At 36.4% G+C, this 27,796-nt stretch overlaps 1 protein-coding gene across 1 annotated transcript in view; it reads left to right on the top strand.

Annotated features, from left to right (window-relative positions):
* NCAM2 (neural cell adhesion molecule 2) overlaps positions 1-27,796 on the top strand; it is a 287,205-nt gene that overhangs the window by 179,731 nt on the left and 79,678 nt on the right. The window contains exons 11-12 of the mRNA XM_072614941.1: positions 6,000-6,096; positions 17,737-17,910. Of these exons, the coding sequence (XP_072471042.1) occupies positions 6,000-6,096; positions 17,737-17,910 (271 nt within the window). The remainder of the gene's footprint in view (positions 1-5,999; positions 6,097-17,736; positions 17,911-27,796) is intronic.

The raw sequence follows: 27,796 nt of genomic DNA, 5'->3' as shown, positions 1-27,796 counted from the left end.
CTGTTTTGTCTTATCTATAAATGGGAATAATAACTAAGTAATTCACAGAGTTTCTGAGATAACATATATAAAGAGATCAAACAAAATAAGATCTGTAAGTATTTTTCAAACTCAAAAGTACTGTATAAAAGGCCAACTGATATTTTTATTAATATGTCACTGCATTTCTTTACTTTAAAAACATTATTTCTTTTAGAATTCTGTCAGCTGTCATTAGAACCTTGAGAATTATTTTTATTAAGCACTTTCCTGGTTTGTTATTTTTAGAATTAAATGCACAAAAAATTCAAATGATTTGAACCATTTTCATGTCATTACAGCAGCTGCTAGCCATTAGAAGCCCATAATTTGATGATCTAGTAGTTGACAGCTGACTCAAATACGATTCACATGGGTGCTTTTTTCTTTTCAAAATTAATAGACTTTGAAACTGACCTTTTAGATAATATTGTCTCTTTATTAGACAAATATTTTTGGTTTTTTCTTAGAACTATAGTTAAAATTAATAGTAATCTGATGCAAACAGTTTCATAATGATATTTATGGAAATTGAAAATTAAATTTATTTCTACTGGCAAATATTTCTCTTGAATTGATCCTTCAGAATTCTGTATGTTAAGACTAGAATTTGAGCACTGAAGCATAACAGCCTATGAGGTTAATTATGTATTTCAAATTAATTTTGAATGTATTTTAAATAATTTTGACCACTTCATCTGCTGTAAGAATAAAATGGTAGGAAGTAAGCTCAGCTTCAATAAAAAAAAACAAACTGGTCTTAAATATTGAGAAGATCATAACATGAATCAAAAAGCATATATTAGAATCATAAATTTTGAATTGTAAGGGATCTCACTAACCATCTTGTCCAGTTGAGGCCCAGAAGGAATGAAAAGTCACACAGGCAATAAGAGGCAGAGTCAGGATGTGAATTCAGCTACAAGTTTAACATTCTTTCCTCTGTGCCATTTTACACCAAAGATTATGAGAATTGTTAAACAAGCCAATGTTTCCTGTTTATGTTGTTCCAGGAAACCTTCCTAGGGAGTTTTTAAAATGAAATTGCGTTTTGTGGTTTATGTAATATAGACATAAAGAAATAGAGCTAATTAATTAAAAATTTTTGGAATACTTCCTGATTTTTTGTCATACCTGTCACAAAAACAATAAACATAGGGTAATAATAAAAAATAACTATCATATGACACATTCTATTCCATAAATCAGTTATATCCTCAAAATCTTGCTAGTCTAGATGCTGTAGAATACTTATGGTTTTTACTAGTCAATTTTACATCGTACATATATGTACGTATAATATTATATAATATAATATATTTTGTCTATACAATTGAGGGCACAATGTGGTCACAAGCATTTATTTGAATAAGAAAGTAGATGAGGTTCAGCTGCCCTCACTAGTCATGATCTCATGTGCATGTCCACTAATAAGACACATGGTCCAGCTCCCTTCCCCTACCCCAAGACTCCTGTACATATATATAATATATACATATACACAAGTGTACATATAAGTGTGGTTCGTCCTTCATTGCCGAAGAAGACCATGCCATCAGAGAAATGATGACATGACTTGCACCTGACTTTGTTTTGAGTGAGGGAGGGCTATGTAGGTCACCATCTGAATCCAGGGACCAGATATTCATCAGGATGACTGGAGATGACCCAGGATGAGGCAGTTGAGGTTAAGTGACTTGCCCAAGGTCACACAGCTAGTGAATATCAAGTAAGTGGCTGAGATGAGATTTGAACTCAGGTCCTCCTGACTCCTGCACTGGTGCTCTATTCACTGCACTGCCTAGCTGCCTACATATAAGTAATTATATACACTAGAAGGAAATCTATATGGAGATATATGTGCATATATATACATGTATGTATATACTGATATGTATGACTATGCCTATGTAAACTTACACAGAAAAGAGGCAACTAATGGTATAGTGGATAAAGCACCAGGCCTAGAGGTAGGAAAAACTGAGTTTAAATCAAGTTTCAGACACTAGGTATATGTGACCCTGGGCAAATTACTTAACCTTTGCCTCCATTTCCTCAAATGTAAAATGGACAGAGTTGATATGAGAATCGAATGAGATAATGTTTGCAAAAAGTGCCTGACACATGTATAGAGGCTTATCCCCTTCTCCATTCCCTCATCTCATCCGCAGGTTCTTTCCAGCTGGAGAGCATAGAGTTCCTTCAGCTAAGGAAATGGCCATTTGCTTATGATCAGGAGAAGCATCTTCCTTTTGACTCTCTTAAAGCCTCAACTCTGGGGCTGTTTGTCATCTCCACACAAGAGATGAGAGAAGTCTTGCCTAGATACACAACCTAAAAAGTTTGTGGAGAGAGGAAAAACAGTTTACCTGTAAAACAAATTACCTTGATGAGGAGCTATGGCATATAATTCTATAAACCTGCCTCAGGTAGTAGCCACTACTATCTGTGAAACTGAGAGACAGGTTTTATTTACCTTGTTTTTTTGTTAAAAAAAAAAAATTGGCAAATTCCCAGTTTCCTATAGGATCTTATTCCATAAAGGCAATTTTCTCTCTGTGGCTCACTGTCTCCACCTGCAGTTATTCCAGGAAATTTCCTAATCTATTTAAGAATATAGCTTATATCTAAACTATTAGATTAAGCTATGTTGTAATGATTATAGTATATATTAATATATTTTATTTAATTACTGTATGTATATATGTACATATATATTACATATTAAGCTATTTTATACCCCAATAATGGGGGAAAATGTCCCCAGCTCCTTTATAAGTCATAGTTAATGATAATAATGGCTAACATTGTATAGTGTTTACTGTGTGCCAGGCACTGTACTAAGGACTTTACAATTATTATCTCGTTTGATCCTCACAACAACCTGGGAGGTGGGTGTTATTATAGGCACTCAAAGTGCTAAGGTATGGGACCATTAATTCCAGGTATGGGACTGTTAATGATGAGCCCCTCCGCTCCTGACTTCTCCACAAGACTGATCCCATTATTTTCACATTTTATCTGATATCTTCATTTCCTTCCTATCTAATGACTCTTTCCCTGTTTCCTATAACCATGTGTCCTCCATATTTAAAAAATCTTCACTTGATGCTACCTATCATCCTGATATCTTTCCTTCCTTTTTCTGGCTGGAACTACTTGAGGAAAACCGTTCACAGCAGATGCCTCCATTCCCTTTCCTCTTATTTGCTTCTAAACCCTTTGCCATCTGGCTGTCAGTTTCCATCATTTTACTGGAAATGCCAACTTCAAAGTAGAAAATGTTCCAGATCTATGATGAATTGCCAAATCTACAAACCTTTCTTCAGGCCTCATCTTTCTTGCCCTCTCTGCAACCTTTAATGATGTTCATCACCCTCTTCCACTTTACACTCTCATTTCTCAAGATTTTTGTGAAAGCATTAACTCCTGGTATGCCTCCACTCTGTCTCCCATCTCCTTCTTCATTTCCTTTGCTGTTCCTTCATCTTTTACTCTCATTAATCATAGTTGCCTCTAAGATTCTGTCCTGACACCTTTTCTTTATATGCTGTCTCTTTTGGTGATCTCATCCGCTCCCATGGGTTCCTTTATCATCTCTATGCAAGTAATTCCCAGGTTTATATAGCCTCACCAAGTACCTCTTGGACATCTGGAATTGAATGTCTCATAGGCATCTCAAGTTTAACATATCCCAAACAAAAATAATCATCTTCCAAAGCTGCCTCTTCCAACTTTATTGTTACTGTTGAGGGCACCACCTTCCCCATCTAATCAAGCCACAACCTTGGGGTCATCCTTGACTCCTCATTCTCACCCCATGTATCTAATCTGTTGCCAAATCTTTTCATTTATGCATTCATGATATCTTTCATATATGCCTCCTCTCTGCTCAAACAACCCCAACCCTACTTCAGACCCCTTTCACTTCTCACCTGGACTACTACAATGGCCTTCTTAACCAGTCTACCTGCCTCAAATCGCCATTCCAATCCATTCTCCACTAAGCCAGCTTTATTTTGCTAACGCATAGGTTTAATCGTCACTCCCACACCTTTATTTGATGAGCCCCAGTCGTTCTGTAACTCCATGATCATATAAAAATACAAAAACTCCACATATGTATGTGTGTGTATGTATATATGTGTGTGTACACATGCACACACACATATATATACATATATATACACACACATACATATACTTTTTTTGTAATCTAAAACTCTTCATAACCTAACCCTTCTTACCTTTCCCGTCTTCTGACACCCTACTCTCCTTCACATACTCTACACTCTAGCAACACTGGCCTCTTTGCAGTTCTGCAAACAGGACATTCCATCCCTTATCTGTTCCTTTACTCTAGTTGCCTCCCATGTCTGAAATGGAAGATCCTCACCTCCCTGAACACAACCTCTTAGCTTCCCTCACTTTCTTCAAAACTCAGCCCAAATTCTATCTCCTCCAGAAGGTCTTTCGTATTTCCTCCCAAGTGCTAAGACTTCCCCTCTCAGAATTCCGTCCAAGACAGAGATATAGATGATTAGATAAATCTCTGTATCATTATGTAATTACATATTACACAATATTGCATAAAATGTATATATGTATGTTTGTGTGTGTGGTAACGCATGTATATACACCTATAAATAGAGATTATGTATCTATATAACTGTTTACGTGTATTTTCCCATTAGAATATAATGTTCTTGAGGATAGAGACCACTTTGTTTTTTGCCTTTCTTTGCATCCCCAGCACTTATCCAGTGCCTGACACAAAGTAAACACTTAAAAAATGCTAGATTATTTTAAAATAGTGCTTGTGCTCCTTCCAGAATGGACTTGAAATTTGAGATTGCTGTCAGAATAAGATCCTGACATGCTAGTGAATGTTGCCTCCACTTGGTTACACGTAGTTCCTAACAAATACATAGTGTTTCCCTGTGGTTTGGACTTCCCCCTGGAAGATAAGCATTCTTAGAGCTACTGAGCAAGAAATTCCATTTCCCAGCACACCTTCACTATCCAAGTACATGATATACTGGATTTTTTCTCCAAGTAGTCTTTTTTGCAATAATTAAAATCTTGGAATTTGTCTTAACATGTCTGTTTCTTCCATGTGCTTCTGGAGGAAATGACTCAGTGCTGTATCTACTATGATTTTTTAGGCTGAAAAAATCCACTATCATATTTCTGGTGTCCATCCAACCTGTGCTCAGAAAATAGAAAAGCAGAGGTGGCCAGCAACCTGAGGTCCAGAAGCTCTCTCCTCAGAGCAGCTCACCTTGTCTGCAAATAACTATTAACTGCTCCCTGAGACAAGAAACTGCTTAAGTGTAGACTGTTATTGTAAATGCCCCTCCACATAGCAGTGCTCTTGTATGTCTCATCAAGGCGGAAAGGAAGTGAGAGGGACAGAAGAAGAGAGGTAGAGGAAAGAAGTGAAACAAAATAGGGGGGAAGAGAATGAATTTCTTTTTCAGACTATATAGGATGGATTGCCATGTGGGTGGCCAATTTTCATGGTGCCATTGGATAGGAGGCAAACTCTCCCTCCTCCCTAAAACTGAAACACATTTGTGGAATATTCTTTAAATGTTTCCAAACAAAGTTTCCTTTCCAGGAGTCTCATCACCTTGACATGGATCATCCTTCTAGGAAAAATTATATTCTAAAATGTTCTACAGTTTTTTATTCCTACCAAGCCAGAGAAGCAAAGCTAAATTGACTTTAAAACTAGAGCAAACTTTCTAAATCTCTCTCTCTCTCCTCTCTCTCTCTCCTCTCTCTCTCTCTCTCTCTCTCTCTCTCTCTCTCTCTCTCTCTCTCTCTCTCTCTCTCTCTCTCTCTCTCTCTCTCTCTTCTCTCTCTCTCTCTCTCCTCTCTCTCTCTCTCTCTCTCTCTCTCTCTCTTCTCTCTCTCTCTCTCTCTCTCTCTCTCTCTCTCTCTCTCTCTCTCTCTCTTTCTCTCTCTCTGTCTTTAAGATTGCACCTACATCTGACAGTGATTTTGGACAGTATAACTGCACTGCCACAAACCGAATTGGAACAAGATTTCAGGAATATATTCTTGCTTTGGCTGGTGAGTACAATATTTATGATAATTATATACAGTCCTTTATTCATGAGTAAATAATATTAAAACTTAATTGTATCTATTTATAATAATGTAATTATCCTCACTTATAATAATTATTACAACCAAATCGTAGGAGACCAGGAATATTCCAAACTTAACCCCTAGTATAAAGGTTACTTGTATACTACTTTATGTAATATGGCTAAATAGATAACTAGACTTTTTAAAATCCAATATTTTAAATACATAAAATATAATAGATTTATTTAATAATTTTTATTTAATGTGTAAAATAAATATTTAATAATTTTTAAAACTGCACATTAAGTTCTTCTATAAATACTTAACACTTTTTAATCTTTATAAATATTATTCTCTATAGACATTTCATTTATTTCTAAAGCATTCTTAATTTACAAATTTTAGGTTTCTTTAAAAGAAAGATGTGCAAATTCTGTCTTTGTCTTGTAAAGGCCAAAACCCAATATATATATATGTGAATATATACACAAATACAATATGAAAATTCATAATTATTATTATTAACTGTCTGGATATGTATATAAATACAAATTTGTTAAGTGTCTGAATATTTCAGTGAATTAGTTTCTTTGAAACTTCTGAGGTCTTTCTTAGTACTGAGCATTAATTGTTTCAAGGAAATCAAACAGAAAAAACGTTTTAAAATTTGGAACTCAGATAATAAATAACCATGAGTTACTTTCCTACAGCTCTGTCTCACTACCATTGATATTACTACCTGATCATGGAGCCTCATGAGCTATAATATTGGGAGTAGCACCCACAGAGTTACTTCTAGAACCTAAAAGTAGTTATCCTTCCCTCAACCAGCAGGAGAATATGAGAGAAAGTTAGGAGAGTATCCCAGAGGGAGAGTTATACTCATATAGGATCATATGATTTAAAGCTGGAAAATACCATAAAGATTGTTTGAACCTAACTGAAAAAAATGTAAGCCCAGAAAGTTATGTGACTCACCCTTACAAATATCTAACCATATTACTCCCCACATTAAAAAAAAAAAACTTCAGTTCACTATTATTTCTGAGATAAAATAAAATACTTCAGCCTGCCATTTAAGTTATTCTGAAGTCCAGCTCCAGTCTATTCTGCAGTCAGTATTAGTTAACATTACTTCACACATACTTCATTTCATCCATAGATTACTGATCTCCAACTTGACATTTCACTCTCCCATCATTGTGCTTTTCCATGAGCTGTCCTCTGTGACTAGAATACACTTTCTCCACATCTCGTACTCTCAAAAGTCTTACCTTTCTCTAAGTTTTAAAAGGTCAAGTACCACCTTTCCCTTTTCCTCCTCAAGTTATTAGTACTCTCTTGTAGATGCCATATAAATCCTTCCTTCTTTTCTCCTTCTCTCTCTCTCCCCCTTCAAATAACCTTATTTGTTTGTCGGCATACACATCAAATAAGCTTCTAAGAGAATGTGTAAGCTCTTTGAGAGGAGACTCTAGGGTTTCAGGTTTTGTTTTTGTAGGATATATATATGTATATGGAATTGAATTGTCCAAAGTTACACTGTTATTAAATAGTAGGATAGAGATTCAAACCCAAGCCCTCTGACTTCAGAATCAATCAGTGTTCTTCCTTTCATTCCCTCCAATCTGATCTTTTAAATTGCTGAATTTTATATTTATCCTTATTAATTTTTTTATCTGGAATCCCCCTCACTCATCAGTCATTACACGTCCCAAATACACTCTTACTTATCCCAAATATGTTTTACTGTCACTATGTCCTTTAGTTTTTTAAATTTCTTTCTGTTCTCCCACATCAATCATTTTCTTTCCTCATTTTCCTCCGTCTTGAGTCTTAACCCTATCATCAGTCATTTCCCAATATCCTCTCACTGACCCTTTAATTCCCAGACTTTTGATTGCTTACTCCACTTCCCACCACCACTCTCACCAATCTTTAATCCTACTAGTTCATACCACCCACTTCTTCATTCCCTATTCCCAAGCTTCCACGTAGAGTTATAAGAAATCATGAAATTGGATCAAGTGGATCCACTACAGATTTATACCTAATCAATTAGATCCTTATTGAAATACAGTAAATACTTTTTAAAGGGTTTATTGATGTATTTGGGGGTTTCTGTATAACTTTAGGTTTCCCTCCTTATCCTTCCTCCTCCCCCTCACCAAGTCATACCATATAACAAATATTTTAAGACAAAAAAAGGAAAAAATGAGCACAACTGATCAATACCTCAAAAAAGTCTGAAAAATGTACAATATTGAACACTTGTGGACCCCCCAGCTCTGCCAAGGGTTTGGGTGGGAGTATCTTCTCATATATCTGGGGTTTTTTGAGCCATGCTACTTCTTTATAATTTTGCAACATTCACTTTTCATTTTTTCCTTTGTGGTTGCACTTTCTGTTTACGTTGTTGTAGTCACTGTGTATATATTTTATTGGCTTTGCTTACTTTAAACTGCATCAGTTCACGTAGATCTTTTTTGTATTTATCACATCATTTTTTATAGCACAGTAATATTCTATTATCTTCAGATACAACAATTTGTTTAGCCATTTTATTCATTCCTTAAAGCCTCTCTTCATAACCACTATTCCAAATCTTTCCTCAGTCTCTTTTTTGAGACTGAGACTCTCAGAGCCCCCAATCTCTTTCTCTTTACTTTCAATATTAGCAAATGATATTCCTTTGCTCTTTACTGAGAATACTGAGGCCATCTCTGAAATCTTTCAGCTTCTCTTCTCCCCTTCTCTAACCTTCTTGGTGTCTTCAACCTCTATTTTCTCCTCAATACTAGAGAAAAGAGTTTTTTTCCTGTTAAATCTCGCATCCCTACTGGTACCCGTGACCCTGTTACCTCCTGCCTCCTTCGTGACCTTCATTCCCTGTATCTCAGGCATATACATCTCCCTACCCCCGAAACCAACCATGCCATAGATTCCTTCTACCCATTTGGGGCCATCAACTGTTAAAAGCTACTGTTCATGACAGTTTTCTCAGAAAAAGACATATATTATTAATCATAGGACATCATAGTATGATGGACATGAATGGACATTTACTTAACAATTCAAGGTAAATAATAAGTAATAAGACAAGCAATAGACATTCTTAGCACCCATTCCTAAAATTGCTACCACTTCTTATGTGCCTACTGTAAGCATTAGTCAATTTCAAATTAAGCATTCTTGCAGAAAAAGGATCTCATCAGTCTCACCCTTACACAGGTCTGTTCAAGAGGCTAACAGCTGCAAGTGGTCCCACCAAATTATCTCTGTTTCTTTGACCTAGTGGGATGAAAAGTGTTGTTCATAATAAGTTAGACATACTAAAACTGCTTTTTTTGTCACCTGTCACGTCACTGCTTGCTTTTTTCATTACTACAGCACGGAATATGAACTACACTGTTTGATCAGTTTGCTCGCTTTTACTCTCAACCCAACAAAATGGAGGCAAACTATGAGAAAAATTCCCTGAAATCTCTTGCTTTTCAGTCACTTCTCTGCTGCTTATGCTTGCATATTCAAGATTATTCAGATTCTATCACCATTTTTTTCCATCTCCTGCCATCCCACTTTTCAAAACCTCCTTTAGATACTGTAGCCATGTTGTGTGCTTGCACATAGTTTTAAGATCCATTTACAATAAATATGGGTTTCTCTGGGCCCCAAAGAATCACTGAAAACATGACAGTCCTCAAGAGAAGTCCTGTTCTAGGTTTATGGAACTAATTCCAAGGGTTGGAAGGAGGGGTCATAATCTACTGCCCATTCCTAACATTCACTATGGCAACTAATAGACCCCATTTTTTAAAATTCAGTCTTATTTTATTTCTGGTCCTAAATTGTCTTGCTGTCCTCATACCACTTCCTAACCCATTGAGAAGGTAAGAAATCTAAAACCCATTATAAATATGACAGGTAAAGCAAATGTTCACATTAGCCATGTTCTAGGGGGAAAAAAAAGAAGAAAGAACTCTGAGTCCTTCAGTTCTCTACCTGGAGGTGGATAGTATCTTTTATCATGAGTCCTTTGGAATTGTGTTGTGTCATTGTGTTGATCAGAGTTACCAAGCCTTTCACAGTTGTTCATCTTTACAATATTGTTTTTACTGTGTAAATTATTCTCCTATTTATATTTATAAAGTCTTTCCAGGTTTTTCTGAAACCATCCTCTTCATCATTTCAGCACAATACTGTTGTATCTTTCATGTATACAATAATGTATTCATCTGTTCCTCAGTTAATAAACACTCCTTCACCTGCTGCTGTTCAATCATGTCAATGTTCAATCACTGACTCTCTGTGATTCCTTTGGAGGTTTTCTTGACAAAGATACTTGGAGTGCTTTGCTATTTCCTTCTCTGGCTCATTTTAAAGATGAGGAACTGAGGCAAACAGGATTAAGTGACTTAGCCAGTATCACACAACTAGTAAGTTTCTGATGCCAGATTTGAACTCAGGAAGATGAGTCTTCTTAACTTCAGGCTCAGTATTATGTCCACTGTGCCACCTAGCTGCCCTCCTTTCACCTAACCACTTTTTCATTCCTTCCCTTTCCTTTAATCTCTTTCATTTCTTTTTCTCCATTGGGTGAAGTATTTAAATTTTGTATGTGTATTCTGCCCTCTTTTGACAAATTTAGATGAGAGTGAGGTTTAAGTATCTCCCACTCCATCTCCTACTTCCTCTTTCTTGTCATGCAGACTTCTACTTGAGTACCACATTTCTGTGAGATAATATTCCCTTTTCTTCCCCCATCTGTCAATGTATTCCTTTTTCTTTACTTCTTTAAGATCATTAAGACATATTAGAATTACCAGGCTATCTAATTGGACTTCCTCTTTGACCCCTGATGATTCTGAATTCCCAGGATGTGTGTGTGTGTATGTAATTTCCACACATAAAAATGCAAACAGTTTAGTCTTGTTTAGTCCCTTACAATTGCTTGCTCATTTTTACCTTTTTATGTTTCTCTTGTCTTCTATGTGTGTATGACATGTTCTACTCAGCTCATTTTTATCGGGAATGTTTAGAAGTCCTCGATTTCATTAAATATCTATTTTTATCTGACAACGTATTATACTCAGTTTTTCTTGATAAATTATTCTTGGTTGTAAACCTACATATTTTGTCTCTGAAATATACTCCAGTTTCTTCATTTCTTTATTCTAATGACTACTAAATTGTATATGACCTTGATTATGGCTCCTTGGTACTTGAATTCTCTCTGCTTGCAGTATTTTTTCTTTGACCTTGTACCTCTGGATTTTGGATATAATATTCCTGAGAGTTTTCACTTTAGAGTTTCTTTCAGGAAGTGACTGGTAGATTTTTTTTCAGTTTCAGTTTTGCCCTCAGGATATAAGGGCAAATTTCTTTTATGATTTCTTTGAATATAATGTCTAGTCTTTTTTTCTTGTTCATGGCTTTCAAGTAGTCCCATGATGCCTCATGGAATCATCAGCTTCTACTTGATCATGTTTTAATATTTCTTGATATCTCACAGAGTTATTACCTTCTATTTGGTCAGTTCTGATTATCAGTGAGTTGTTTTCTTTGGTAAGATTTTTTTCCTTTTATTTCAAGATGTTTATTCTCTTTTCATATCTTTCTTTCACAGCTCTAATTTCTTTTCCTATATGTTCTGCTACCACTCTTATTTAGTTCTGAAAATCATTTTTATCTCTTTTCTTAACTCTTGCTTTAATTCTTCCAGTGATTCTGTTTGAACTTCTATACAAACCAATTTTTTTTGAGACTTTACTCAAAGATGTCATTCTCTTCTGGATTTATGTCTTGGGCTTCCCTGACACCAAATAGTTCTTTATTGTGGGATTCTTTTGTTTATTCATTCTCCTAGCCTACTTCTTTGTCTCAGACATGATGTTAACTCCAGATTCTATATATACACTTTTGGGGAGGGAGTGTCTGACCTGAGCTTCTATCCTCTTGCTTCCCTTTGCTACTTTCACAGCTCAAGTTATGGTCCTTCACCCTCACCCAAATACATATGAGTCAGGGTGAAGTCTGCCCACTGTCTTCCTGAGCTCTGCATGTTCGTAATCCAAATTTGGATCTGAATAAGACCTCATTTGCCTTGTTCTTGTTCAGGAGTTTCAGTAGAATACTGCTGAAGTCAGCCACTGTTTTCCTAATGGGAAGATCTGCAGGTTCAGAGTGACTGAACTTCATACTTCCCTTTGGTCTGAGACTCCTGGTTATTCCAGTATAGACTTTAACTTGGTCTAGAGTCTAGAACCAAGATTTTGCTCCTGTTATCAGAGTCACACAGCCACTGTTTGCTTCCAAACTTATTCCTTGCTTACTATAGGACCTGCTAGCAACCACTCCTCTTTTCTTCCCCTAGGTATAGATCTCCACCTACCCCCTTGCTGCTACTCTTCAGTCCTACCTAGAACTACGTAGTGAGAGATAAAGCTGCCAGAGAGCATTCATTCCTATACCCCAAGCTAATTCAGGGATCTCCTAGGGTTCTCTTCTTGAAAGGTGCTTCTTTCCCTAGTGCCCTGCCTCAGATTTCCTTCAGCACTAAAGTGCTGGAAAGTTCCATATACAGCATACCAAATCCAATCCCAAAGGTCCACAAACTTCTCTGTCTCCCTAAGCCAGCCAGAGTTGAAAAAATGATTTATTGTGACTTTTTCTTGGATTTTCCAATCAGAATTTGGTTTGGTGTGTTTTCTAGATCCTTGTAAAGGAAATTTAGTGCTGGAGCTAGAATATACTTTTTCCTGCTACTCTGACATCTTGATTCCATCCTGCTATGGGTTCTTTCAAAAACTACAGGTGCAGAGATGAGTGAGTGATACACTGAAGAGTATTTACTTGAAAGTATCATTGTATGTACTAAAAGCTTAACTATGATGGGAATTATGCAGGCATGAAGAGCTATTCCACTTCTACGTAAGGAGTATTCCTTTCACAGACTGTAAAGGATTTAATTCCAGATCTCTTACAGCAAGTGCTATAAAATTAATACATAAGAGTGCTTGAAAAAGTTAACTTAGAGAACACCAAGTTTTCCGGGATGGTGTATGTTTATTGAATACTGTTAGGGTTTCTGCATAAATCATTGTTGTTTCAAATGTTCTTTAGTGCCTTATTACTAAAGTATATCTGTGACTTCATCAGTGGTTCATATTGCAAACCTATTTATATCTTCTTTTCCTGTGAGATTCATTTCTCTCCAATAAATCATGATTTCTCTATGAGAAAAGATTCACCTGCAAGTACAGATTTGGAAGACAGGAAAATCACATGCTAATGATTATAATAAAAATGAATGTTGTTTTAAGTTGTAGGAGACTTGTAGACTTATATCAACCAGTAAACATATATCAAGTACTTACTGTGTACCAGGAACTATGCTAGGTACTGAGGATATTAACAAAAAAGGAAAAGTAGCCCCTGTTCTCAAGGAGCTTAGAAAAATTTCTCAACTAGCAGATGAGAAATTGAGAGTCAGAATGGATAATTATCCAAGGGTTCATTGACTAAGTACTGCGGTGAATCAGCAATAATTACAGTTTTATTATGCTTAAAGCTTAAGCTACACTGAAAATTTAGATCACTTAGTGAACCCAGAGCATCAGTTTCAGTAACTTTAGAATGTGAATACATAAGCAGGATGGAAAAATTGGAATTTTACAGAAAGCAGAACAGAGGAAGATGAGAATACACAAATGCCAGAAAGGGAAAATAAGGACAACTACATCAGAAAGGTCAGGAAAGTTTGGTCAAAGCTGTAGGTCAAACTGGTCAATACTAGAGCAGAGGTTAATGTCCCAGCCTTGATTTTGCAGACCAGCAGGATGCGCGACCTGCTTGCTGTAAGCAGTGTCAGAAGCTAGAGATAAAGCCTAGGGCACAGTTTTTCTTAGCACACTGGTGGCAAGAAGCCTGTCCTATGGATTATCTTGAGAGTCCTTTTCACACAGAAATTTCTGTGAGTCTAGCATCCCATTATATTCAGCATTCATGTGGTAATTTGTAAAATGTTTAACAAAATTCTATTTCTATACCAAAATCCTATTTTATTTTTGGATGTGCTCATCTCCAAAATTTGAATGATTACATACTGCCTCACTGCCAACCTCCTGAGGTGAGGAGAAGAGCATCTTGTGCTTTCCATCTTCTCCTCAGAGCATCATGCCCCATTCAGGGAAGATGGCAGGGGAGGATGCCTTCCATCTGCCCCAAAGAACTTCCCCTGGCACAAGGCTTGTACGACTTCCTTCTACCACCTATTTCCTATTTCCCTCTCCTCTCCTTTCCTCTCCTTCCCTCCCTCTTCTCCCCTCCCCTCTCCTCTGTCTTGTCCTGTCTTGTCCCCTCTCCTGTCCTCTCCCAAAACCTTAAACCTACTGCACTCTGAAACTGGGACTCCATTGGGCCCCTGCCTGAGGCTCCTCTGGACCCTCCTAGCTTTACAGTGATTATCAATAGCAACTGTTGCTGTTTCCCACCCAGCCTGATGTCTTTTCTTTTTCTTGACCTCATTAAAGGGGCCATGCCCTGGCTACTTCTTAAACAGGCCTATTCAATGAATGGGCATTATCTCACCCTAAGCAAGTGCCTGCAAAGACCTTGGCCTAAAGAGCCCAAGGTCCCCCAGTGCATCCAGGGTCATCTTCAGTCATCCTAAGGAATATCAGGTCTCTGAATTCAGATGACTCTGGAGGAGAAGTGAGGCTGGTGATCTGCACAGCCCTCCCTCACTCAAAACAAAGTCAAGTGCAAGTCATGTCATCATTTCTCTGATGGCATGGTCTTCTTTGGCAACAAAGGACGAACACACAAGATGCCATAACATATTCCCTTTTCATCTCTCCCTCTGCCCTCTTTACAAAATCTTAGTCTTTGTCCACACCATAGCCTCTGATCTTTTGAGCTTTCAGTTTTCTCCCAGCCCATCTCCCATCAACTCCCTTTTCTCACATCTTTCTCATCTATCATTCAGAAGTTTTCACCCTTGTGTCATATGATGAGTCAGCCTTATTCCTTTCTAAGACTAATCCAACTACCTATTGAAGTGACTCCATTTCCTCCTATCTCCTCTAACAGATTTCCTCCTTGTTTTCTCCCTCTTTGTCACTTTTTTCAATTGTTCCCTCTCCCCAGGTTCATTCTCTAATTCCTGCAAATATACCCATGTCTCTTCCATCCAGAAAAAAATCTTCACTTGGTCCTTCCATTTCCTCCATTGTCCTATATAATTTCTCCCCCTTTGTAGCCAGCTCCCCCCAAAATGCTGTCTACAATAGGTGCCACCACTTTCCTTTCCCTTATAGTCCAGTTTCCAGCCTCATCCAGATCACACTCTCAAAATGTAGGTAGGTCTCAGGGTTCTGTCCTGGAATTTTTGCTCTTCTCTCTCTCTACTACTTCATTCAGTGATTTAGTTATCATTTCTCTACTGATGGTTTTCAGATCTAACTGCCCTAACCTCTTTCCTGACCTCCAATCTTGCATCTCCAACTGTCTTTCAGATATTTCAAACTGAATGTCCAATGGACATCTTAAACTCAGTATGTTCAAAACTGAACTCATTATTTTCCCCCAAACCCTTCCTACCTCTTATCTTCCCTTTTACTGTAGAGGGTCATCCTACCAATCCCTCAGGTTGTCATCCTCCAATCTTCACTATCACCACTCCCATGTTCAATGTGTTGACAAGGCCTGCTGATTTACTTTTCCAATGGCTTTCAAAAATGCCCCCTTCTCTCCTCTGACACTGCCACCACTCTAGTGCAAGCCCTCTTCACTTCTTACCTGGACTATTGCAATAGCCAGCTGGTGTGTTTGCTTGCCTCAACTCTCTATCCAACATCTCCATTGAGTCATTAAAGTGATTTACTTAAAGAGCAGGGCTGACTATCACACAACCACTCTGTAAACTACATTGGCTCCTCATCACCTCCAGGGACAAATAAAAAATGCTTTATTTGGCATTCAAAACCCTTCATAAACTTTCCCCTCTCTTACCTATCCAGTCTTTTTACACTTTACTCCTTACCACACACTTTTCAATCCAATACCATTGGCCACCTTGATGTTCCATGAATAAGACACTCCATCTCCTGACTCTGGACATTTTCTCTGCTTGTCCTCCATGCCTGGAAGTCTTTTCCTCCTCATCTCTGCCTGCCAACTTTCCTGGCTTCCTTAACAAAAATTCTATCTTTTGGAAACCTTCCCCAATCACCCCCCTTTTTTTTGCATATTGTCTCCCCCATTAGATTGTGAGCTCCATGACGAGAGGAACTATCTTTCGCCACTTTTTGTATCACTAGCACTTACTATAGTGCCTAGCACATAGTAGACACTTAATAAATGTTTGTTGATTGACTAACAAAACAAAGGAAAAATAATCACAAAAATATTTTTAGCTTTTTATTCTTTCTAGCAAGGCTGTCTCAAAAAGAAATTCCAAAAATGTAAAGTTGTAATACACTTTAAAATTCAAGTCCACCTACTGAACCCAATCTCATTGAAAGAAAATATAAGTAAGAATAATTTCTTAAAATGATCTTCATTGAATGAGAGAAATATATGTATACATGTTCAAATATACATTTATATTTTTTCTTTTGGACATGGATAACGTGGAAAATTGTTTTGCTTATTTATACATGCTTGTAACTGGGGTTTAGTTTTTTCATTCATTCCCAGTTAGATGGGGGGAGATAGAATAGGAAGGGAAAAAGACTTATTTCTGCTGATTGAAAAAAATTGTTAAAAAAAGATTATCTGAATGTAGTATATAAAAGATTATAGAGAAAAAAATGACAACTTTAGAATTTTAGCCTGTGTAGATAATTATAAGATGCACTAGACTTATTGCTTATATTTTGATATGTTTTTATTGAAATAGACATGGCTATAATTACTTGTTAATCTTCAACACAAATTTATAGGACACAGAAAATTATAATTTAAAAATGATCATCCCAGATTTTTCTTTTTGAGGATTTAGATTTTATGTAGGAAATAAAGTAATGAATATTTCTATTTGTAGCACAATAATAAGTCTTTTTGTAAATAAATGTATTAAAGTCAAACTCTCAACTGAATGTTTATTTTAAATGAACATCAAAAAAAATGACACTATCTTTTGAATTTCATATTGTGATTTTCTGAAGAGTAAGTTATGTTTTATAAACTTTAAAATACTATGTTAATTTCTACAAATAAAAAAATGCATTTTATAATTATACTACTGTTCCAAATACTTGTTCAGTAACCATGACCCCACCCAGAAATAAACCCATTCAGAATGCTTCCAAATAATTGAAATATTGAAAACATAGTCTCATTTAACAATGACAGTGGAAACCCAAATCAATAAAATGAAGTTTGCTTTTGCATTGGTTTAGTGCTATTTTGTTACCAGAGAGTTAAAGGATGATTTTCTCACTCTTGATTTTCTGTAACTCAAAGAGAATATCTATCTAACTATACACTTTTGAAAATCATATCTGTTCAACTACCTGAATAAGAATTTTGTATTATTTGTGTTATAAAATATCCTGTCAGTTTTAGTGTTGGCTTTTCTCAGTTTACTTTTTCTGTTTCCATGTTTTTATTCCCTTACAGATGTGCCATCCAGTCCCTATGAAGTAAAAATTATTGAGTTGTCACAAACTGTTGCCAAAGTTTCTTTTAACAAACCGGACTCTCATGGTGGCGTTCCTATTCATCACTATCAACTGGATGTAAAAGAAGTGACTTCAGAGACATGGAAAGTGTTTCGTTCCCATGGAATTTCAAGTAAGTCAACAAATTTGGATTCTATGTACTAATTCACGATGTCTTCAAGTGCAAAGTCAGTTCTTATTTTAGTGTCAGCCATTAAATTTGCATTTCAAAGGAATGGGAATAAAAGTTTCACTCCTCTAAATTGAGTGAGCCAAAGTTTAGAAAAAATTATAGGAAGTTTAAATGGAGTCACTTGATCCACAGTAATTACTTTAGAGGGTGCTTCTAAGATTTAAAAAAAAGTCACTAAAATACCTAAATCAGTGAAACTATGCCAATTTTATCATCAAGATTTCTAAACCTAAGTTTGTTCTGAGGCAAGTATTTGTTTAACTCTGATTACCCAAGACACCCCATTGTCTGAAGATCAAATATGTCACATCTCATCCTTTCCCCAGGGTTCTCTGGTACTTTTAATGGAATTGGAGATGGGGTGTCTAGGCTCTCTGGGGAGTGTGGAGGTGGTGTCCATTTCCCCCTTTATGTTTAGCCACTAATAGATTGACTTTTACAAGGAGATATTTACTTCAAAGTTATAGACCATTCATCTCTACATAAAGTTATTTTTACATAATGTGATTTTGTGTATCTGTTCTTTTTCTTTTACTGGGAGGGGGGATTAGGGGGTTTTTTGTAAGAGTTTTTTGGGGGGTGATGTTGGGAGGCTATAGAGTGCTGAGCCAAAGTCTAGGAGCAGAGAGAGCTCACATTTTTTAGTAAAGTTAACAATAGGTGAATTTCTTTGGAATACAGATTTCTTTCAGAATTCTTTATGTAAAGTCAAATTTGCATATCACAAATTTACATAAATTTAGAACTGTGTGTATAATCACAAACATACATATTTATTCTATAATACGTGGGAGGCATAATCTCTCTTGCCTCTCAGTCTCTGGGGAGGGAAAGAAGATTAGGTTCACAGTTTAGCTTGGTATCTGTGGAGCCCACTCTCAGATTCAAGTCCAAAGCCCTCTCAGGTTTGAGTCCCAGGCATCTTGGCCTCCCTAGGCTTCCATGCTAGGCTATCTGTCTGTACAATCCTGCCTGGAATCCTGGCTCCAAGTTTGCCATGGCTTGAATTCCCATGTTTGGTGTGTATTGTCACCTGCACCTAAAACTGAGAATTACAAATGAAATAAAACAGAAACAGAAAAATCCCAGGGCTGTTTCTCAAAGCTGGAAAAAGAGAGAAGGATGGGAATCATCTGCCTTCCTGGTTCAATTCACGGAGCCCACACCATTGGTGAATTGTGCTCTTTACCCTCTGGATGCAATAGGAAAAATCACAACAAAGAGCATGCAACAGAAAAAGGCTATTCCTCTGGCCCGTTTGTAAAGATGCACTTGTCCCAGCCATGCAGCCAATCCACGCAGTTCCTTCTACCCAACTGGCAAGGGAAATGAAGGGTGGAGGGTGAGGCAATGTGGCCATCCACAGGCCAAGCCACTTTCTATTGGCATAAATGCAAACTATAATCAATTATATTTGACTTATGAATATTGTTTCACATGTGGGCTTTATATTTATAAATAATACGTATCACTGACTTATAAAATTGTAATACAGGGGAATTTATATGAAAATAATCCCACAGAAAGATAGTTCTTTTTTCACGAATTAGAAGGCTACTGCAATCAATCAGCAAACATGTATTAAGTGCCTACTACGTGCCAGGCACTGTGTTAAGGATTGAAAATATAAAAAGAGGCAAAAGACAGTCCCCGCCTTCAAGTAGCTCACAATCTAAGGGGGGAGACATCAAGCAAACAAATATATTCAAACAAACTATATTCAGGATGAATAGGAAATAAATAGGAAATAGGAAACAGCAAATAGAAGTCACTAGAATTAAGAGAGATTGGGAAGGGCTTCTAATAGAAGATGTGATTCTCGTTGAGGCTTAAAGTAGAGAAGCCGCTAGGCAAGGATGAGGAGGAACAGCATTCCAGGTATGGGAATCAGCCAGAGAAAAATTCTGGAGCCAAGCGATGGAATCTCTTGTTTGTAGAACAGTAGCAGGCTAGTGTGACAGAATTAAAGAGTGTATGGTCGGCAGTAAGATGTAAAAGACTGGAGGTTAGGTTCTGAAAGATTTTGAGTACCAAACAGAGGATTTTATATTTGATCATGGAGGTGAAAGGTAGCTCATGGAGTTTATTGAGAGTGTTATGAATGAAAATCCTGAGAGACAGAGTTTCTGGATAATTAATAACCAATTTATTAGTTAGACTAGCTAATAATAAATTGGCTATTTGTTCTTATTCAGTGGTTTCTCTCAGTAGCAAAAGACAAAGACATAAAGAGACTGGAAGCTTTCATATACCTTTGTAAAAGGAGATGTCCCTGACAGATGAACTTTGATTGGTAAACAGTTAATGAGAGGGTGGGCTAAAATTTTTCAGCTCCTCCTCCTGAGAATGTGGCTTAATCATGAGACTTAGCTGCCTCCAGTAATCTAGACAAAGGAATCCGTCTCTACCTAAACAACTCTGGTTGATTTTCTTCTTCATGAGCTGGAACATCCTAAACTCCAATGGAGGGGTATAAAATGAGCTCATTGTTTTGGGGCAGTAATTTCTCTAGATTAGATTCTATTTACACTCTAAACTAGAACCCTAGTTGGGTGAGGTTCTTTCCAAGATCTAAGAGCATGTTCTTAAAGGATTTGGGCAGTATCATTTATCAGACTTGTCCTTCAGACACCGGCTGACTGTCCCATAGGACTGGTCCCTGAATGAGGAAATATAAGAGAAAAAAAAAAAAAAGAAAATCTTGGATGTCAATTTAATCATTGGTTATTCATATAATAGAAAAAAAATAATCACTTCTCCCACTCTCGTCTTTGATTCTTTCAAATACATTTTGAATATATATTTGGCATATGTAATTATCTAATCACAAAATTTTCATCAAAAATAAATTTTCACTCCAGCTATTTATTTCGTTGTTTACTCTAGTTATTTTCTTTTAGCTGTTCATTCTCCCTTTAGGAGGATGAGATCCTGCTAAGGAGAAGAAATGCTAAGGATAAGAAAATGATCTCTAATATAAAAGTGAATTCATTTAAAAATCTCCAAAAAAACCTTCAGTTGTAGCAAAAGGTTCTGGGATGAGATATAAAAATACATTGAGTAATCAGTTTCTAAACAGTGCATATCAAATAGTTGCTTATAATAAAGCATTTTCAATTACTAGCCATGTTCAAATGAATGACCCTGGGTAAAAGTAGATTTCTCTTTAAAGCAACATAAGATAGAGCACAAACCATTATTAACATAGCTGGAAACTTCTAAACTGACAGAGAGCCGTATCTTATGCAACCCATGAAGCAAAAACAAATCTTTAAAATTGGAATTTGTTAAGATTAAGTCAACCAAAATGTAATTTCAGTACAGAGCATTCTAGATATAACTTCAGAACGCACAATAGTCTTATGCTATAAACTCCTAATTACCACAAATAAATTCCTAATTACCATCTCATCATCAAAAAGTGTTCTTAGTGGGGGAGGAGATTCAGTTTTCTAAGCAAAGCAATGCTAAAAATATACTCAATTAAATTGGCCTTATCATAATAACCCTTAATAACTAAACCAATAATCTTACCATTTTCCTAAGTAATAGCTAATTTTAGATGAAACTTCCTCCTTATTTTAGAGAAGTACTTCACAATATTAATAGTTTACAAATATTTTCTTTTTCTTTTAGCAGTTTAGCTCATAATGTAGCAACATCTAGATGAGAAAGAAGTTGTGATCCTAATAATATCATAAACAATATTGTGGATTTGAAACATAAAATAAAATCCATTTCTATTGAAGTTATCTCACTTCAGTTAAATCCATCTCTAAATTACTTTGCACAGAAAAATCATTCTGCACTTACATAAAATGATCTATGCACTTTCTCATTCTGATTGGATGTGGTAGGTACTTTCACCTCTGTATCTTTTAGGTTTAAGCCTTAGAGAATTTACAACATATCACCAGAAGAGCGAACATAAAATCATGTCAAGCATCTTATCAGATAAAAACAGAAGAAAAAAAATGTTTTTTCGTCATTGTAATCTGAATAAAATATAATACTCTTTGCACTAAAAGTATAATGAAACAATTTCCAAATTAAAAGAGAATCTCTTTTTCTAACTATGTTGGTGTTACCAAGTTTCACAATATAGACATATACCTAATTTTATATTATCAGTACTAAGAAATACATTTAAAGTTTTATCAGTTTGAATTCTTACCTGTTTTATTAGGTAACTTAAAATGTGTTTATGTATAAGTCATTGATGTTAAAATTCCTCACTCTGAAGTCCAGTTGAAGGACTGGTTTTTGGTCCAGGCAAAAAAGACCTGAGGAGTTTGACCTACTGCTGACAAGGTATTTTCCCCAGGTAGAAACCTTGGAGTTTTCACAGAAGTTAATTAAATAATTCTCAATTTGAATGATACAAGGAACGATTTAGGGTCCTTAGCACTAATGCAATATTCACTGTGCCTATGGAGGCTATGATTATGCAAGCACAGTTCTGAATCACAAAATATAAAAGACTCTTCATAGGAAAGACAGAACCAAAACATTTATTCAGACACTAGTAAACCAAATCCCAATACCAGAAACCAGATCCATCACAGCAACAGAGAAATCCATTCACAGTAACAATGCAGAGGGCAACACCAACCCCAAGCCTTCCTTCTATTAAGATTCCCACAAACCAGCTACCTTAAACAAATCAAAAACAAGCTCTCCCACTCAAGCTAGCTGCTTCCAGCTTTTTCTTTTCCAGCTCTGACTGCTCTGACTCACTTCCTATTCCACCCCTTCCTGCTCCACCTGTTCAGTAAACTCTTCCCATCATGTGACTCAGACTTCCATGTGACCCAGGCAGGTCACATGGGTCTATTAATGGATGAGAAAGATCTTCCCATTTGAATTACCATTATGGGGTCCCATGCAATATTCATAGATCACAATAACCAATATTTTCACCATATCCAATGCTTAAATAGTGTTAGATTTGTAATATAAATTTCCTACAGAACATCCTGAAAGGTAAATGGACAGAACTAGTCAGATGATTATATAGCTTTACTTGTAGAGACTAAAGCCAAAGTTGAAAATCTTTCTTAGGACAGTGTGATATAGTGGTTAGAGAGTTTTAAAAAATTTGTAAGAATCAAAATATTTTCCTGTGGAAGTTCTAGTTCTTAACTAAAATAAAATCACTGTACTTCAACTTGAGCATGGGGCCAGAGCTTGAAGTCTTAAAATATTGATGTTCTGCTCAATTGTCAGTCTGCCAAACAAGCAAACACTCAGCATTACTTTAACTATTAACAGGTCTAGTGAGATATTAGGACTCTGCTTTTCACAGATGAGAACATTTTAAAGGGTTCCTTGCTATGCCAACTTCACAGAAACCCATCATTACTATCGCCTATATTTCTAAAGAGCTTTTAAACACGTTTACATTAGTCTTTTACCAATTAAATCCATAACCCAAAAGAATGAAAGAAGAATTCACTTTTCTAATAATATTTCTAATACAATGAATATTCAAATTAATGTTAGACATTATCTTTATACATATTACCAATCACATAACTGGGATAATTTGGCTTAAAACCACATAATTAACAAGTATTCTGATATAGCATGATAATAATAATAATAAATAACAAATTTCACTCAAAATGAAACCTGAATAAATTTAATTACAACTGAATCTATTTCCCAAATAATATCATATAGAATGTCAATTTATAATTTCAGTTATTTGGTATTATATTTTACACAAGGGCTATTTATTCTAAACATTTCATATTATGAGATTCACTATTTCCAGCTAATCTTCTGCAGAAGATTTTAAAAGTGACTGTAATCTAGCCAATTTATCACACTTTGGAACACTTTGCTCATCAAATTTCTTCTCACCCTCTATAACTTTATGTATTGGCTTATAGCTACTGTGCATACTATTGTTAAATTGATATCTTACTGCAATCCTACTTTCCCAAGATATAGAGTTAATTTCAAACCAGAGAATTCCCTTCATTAATTTGCCTATCACAATTATAACCTGCTGTTTAATTAGCTATAATTCAGGTGTTCTCCAGGAGATCCAAAGATTTTCACTGTTCTTCCTGTTCTTTGTCCCAGAAAAAGTTTGTGGGACAAATTCTTTCTTAAAAAGAAAACCATTAAGATAGGAGGCATGCAAGGGTTTATGTTCCTGTTGAAACACAAGGGTGGAGTCCTATCTATTCCCAGTCCCGTTAAGATTACAAAAGGCTTGACTATCCAACTAACAATAGAGATCTGTTATGTTACCCACAGAGATAAACTCAAAGTAATTTTCCAAATTAAAAATATTATCTTCTATTTTCTGCTTAATTACTCTTAACTTTCCAGAATCTAGAGAGAGTTAATACTTACTAATTCATAACATACATTTAAAACGTATATTGCTAAAATTCTAAAGTGATTTCATTTAAGGCCACTATCAAAAAACCTTGATCAAAGTGAGCTTTTAAAGGATAGAAACTATGCAGTTTTAAATACATTGGTCTGATGGGGCAGGGGAGCAGAGGGGGTGCAATTTGTATGGAACAGAATACCATCAAAGAGCAAGGAATTCCAAAATCTGGCTAGGAGGTCTTGTCCCTAATTGTTTACAGGTGGATTTTAGGGACAAATTATCTACTAGTTGGTGATTCTTTGAGTTAAAACCAAAATTCATTTCCACACAGCTTTAGTTAGCTCATACTTATTAAATTTCAACTGGATAACTTCTCAAGAGAAAGATTAGTTATTCAATTTATGAAATCAGTAAAGGGAGCTAGGGGTGAAGGGAACCCATGGAGAAAAGCTGAGTTCTTCGGGTCTGGGAAAAAAAAACGTCCTTGAGATCCACAGCCCTTAGGTCTCCCACTTTCTGAATTATTGCTTCTTAGGGAAGCCATTCTGCTTTTGATTTCTAACATTCCTCTTTCTCTTAAAATAGTCTAGTAATATAACCTCTCCTTCCACAGTAGAAGCACTTTTGAAATGCCCAAAGTTGTTTAGATATAATTTCCAAAACAGCTTGTACAACAACCTTTCTAATGACCTGTATAGTAACTTCCTAAAGAATAGTTTGGGCAGAAACAGGCTGCATAACATTCTGGTCCCCTTCCACAACCTCCTTTTCTTCACAGACATAGAGAGCAATTCCTATAATCTATGCTATAGTTATTCCATGCCAACCTAGACATCTCTCATGGAAATACTTTCATATCTCAGGCAGGGATTGATTAACAAAATGAGTGCAAATGATCCCAATATCTTTCAGAATAGAGGAGTGTAGTCTCCCATAAAATGTAGCACTTTTCCATAGCCTGCTGCAAAAATGAGTAGGATTTGTAACCTCCTCTTTTACTGTCTCCTTGGAACCTAGTCCAGTTTCCAGGTCAGAAATAAAGATCCAATAAAACTAAGTTTTCATAAATACTCTTTGTACTAACAAAGTACTAGAAACAGGACAGGTGCTCATCGATGGAGGAATGGCTGAAAAAACTACAGTATATGAAAGTAATGTAATACTGTTATGCAGTAAGAGGTGCCCAATAAGAATTGAAAGAAATATGGGAAATTTTAGATGAACTAATGCAAAGCAAGATAAGTAGAACTAAGAAAACATCAGTGAGTGAGTCAATAAACATTAATTAAACTCCAGTAATGTGTCAATGAAGAAGGTTCTCCCTCAAAACAAAAGATATGAAACCATTGTACTCTTCCTAGCAGCAAGATAGAGTACTTTGTGGGTGGATTTATTTTCAGAGGCAATGTCTCAAAACCACTTCACTCTTCCTTTGGTTACTTATTCCAAATTTATGCCTTTGATTGAATGATTCAGAGAGCATGTCTAGACCTTGTTCACACCTAGTTCATACCTCTTACTGATTGACTAATTCAATCAGAAAACTAGGCCTTCTGTAATTATTGATATAGGGGTATGGAACACTTGTTTTGTATTTCTTTTCTTACTGTTTGATTTTTTGTTACAGCAGATATAGTGTTGGGTAGGGAAGAAGGGAGGGACAGCTTGGTTTTCATTGCTGAAGCATTTTTACATTATAAATTTTGGGGTTTTTGTTATCTAATCTCAACTGAGTCTTCTCTGAAGCAAGACAAGTCTTAGTCCTCCTTCATTGATTCTTACTCCCCACAGAGGCTATTCCAAACCTTCTTTTGTCTCCTCAAAATTCTGGTACCCCTTCCCTGTAGCAGAGGACATTCTTTATTGGAAAAATGGAAGCCATTATCTGTGAGCTCCATATTTTCCACATCTCTACATCATAAAAACCCCTAAGGTTATTCTCCATTCTCTCCTTCCTTACCACAAACTCTTATGAAAAAGGGTCCTTTCTTATAGCCAAGCTTTGATTCCCATCCCATCATGTCTCCTCCAACAAACTTCCCCCTTAATCATCTCCTTTCTCTAATATTTGGTCTCTCTTTCTACTTGTTCCCTCCCTACTGCCTTTAAACATACCCAGGTATCTCTCATTCTTTAAAAAGTGTCACTTAACCTAACTACCCTTCAACTGAATATTCCATATCTTTCCTCCCTTTCAAAGCCAAACTCTTTGAAAAGTCTGTCTACTCTACTTTCCTCTGCTTCCTCCCCTTTCACTCACTTTTCACTTCTTGACCCTTTCAAATCAATTTTCCCACCTACTCATTCAACTAAAACTTCTCTCTCTAAAGAAAAACAGCATAACCAATGACATCTTGATTGCCAAATGGGATAGGCTGCTCTCAGTCCTCTTCCATCCTGAGCTCTCTACAGCTTTGGACACTGTCAACTACCCTCTCCCCAGGATATTCTCTCCACTCTGGAATTCTGTAACACTGACCTTTCTTCATTATACTCCTTCCTCACTGACCTCTTAATGTTCTTTGCTGAATTATCATCCATATGATGCCCATTAAGAGTAACCGAAGCTTTCTATTGGGGCCCTCTTCTTTTATCAATATTCTTTCTCTGTCTGAGGTGAGATATGAACTCAGGTCCTCCGACTCCTGCACAGATGCTCTATCCACTACACCACCTATCTCACCTCAGACACTTGACACTCACTAGCTGTGTGACCTTGAGCAAGTCACTTAATCCCAGTTGCCTTATCCTGGGTCATCTCCAGTCATCCTGATGAATTTCTGGTCACTGGATTCAGATGGCTCTGGAGGAGAAGTGAGGCTGGTGACCTGCACAGCCCTCCCTCCCTCAAAACAAACTCAAGTGCAAGTCATGTCATTATTTCTCTGATGGCACAGTTTTCTTCAACAACGAAGGACGAATACATACTCTTTCTCTGTCTATCTTTCTCTTTTTCTCTCTTTTCATTTTCCAAGAGTTTAATTACCATTCCTGTGCAAAGGTTTCCTAGATCTCTATTTTCAGCTGTAGTCTCTTTCCTTAGCTCCAGTCTTGCATCACCATTTGCCTATTGGACATTTTTAACTGAATATAGTCATCTCAAACTCAACATGTCCAACACAAGACTTCTTATCTTCCCCTGACTCCCAACCCAAAACCATCCATCTTCTGAATTTTCATATTCAAGAGTGCCACCACCTTTCCAGTCACCCAACTTTTAAACCATAGAATCTTTCTTGACTTTCTAGCCTCATACATCCAATTAGCTGCCAAATTTTGTCAGTGCATGCACATTTCCTTCACTCATCTCCTTTCTATTTCCACACTCACCAGTCTAGTGCATTGCCTCATTACCTTTTTATTGGAGTACTGTAATAGCTTCATAATTGATCTCCATGTATATTTCCCCCTTATTCAGTAGATCCTACACATAGCTACAAAAGTGCATGTCACTCTCCTATTTAATAAACTCCAGCA

Source organism: Notamacropus eugenii, chromosome 5 (genome assembly GCF_028372415.1).
Source record: "Notamacropus eugenii isolate mMacEug1 chromosome 5, mMacEug1.pri_v2, whole genome shotgun sequence".
Classification (NCBI taxonomy): Eukaryota; Metazoa; Chordata; class Mammalia; order Diprotodontia; family Macropodidae; genus Notamacropus; species Notamacropus eugenii.
The sequence above is the reverse complement of the archived record's forward strand: the minus strand, read 5'-3'. Positions and strand labels throughout refer to the sequence as shown.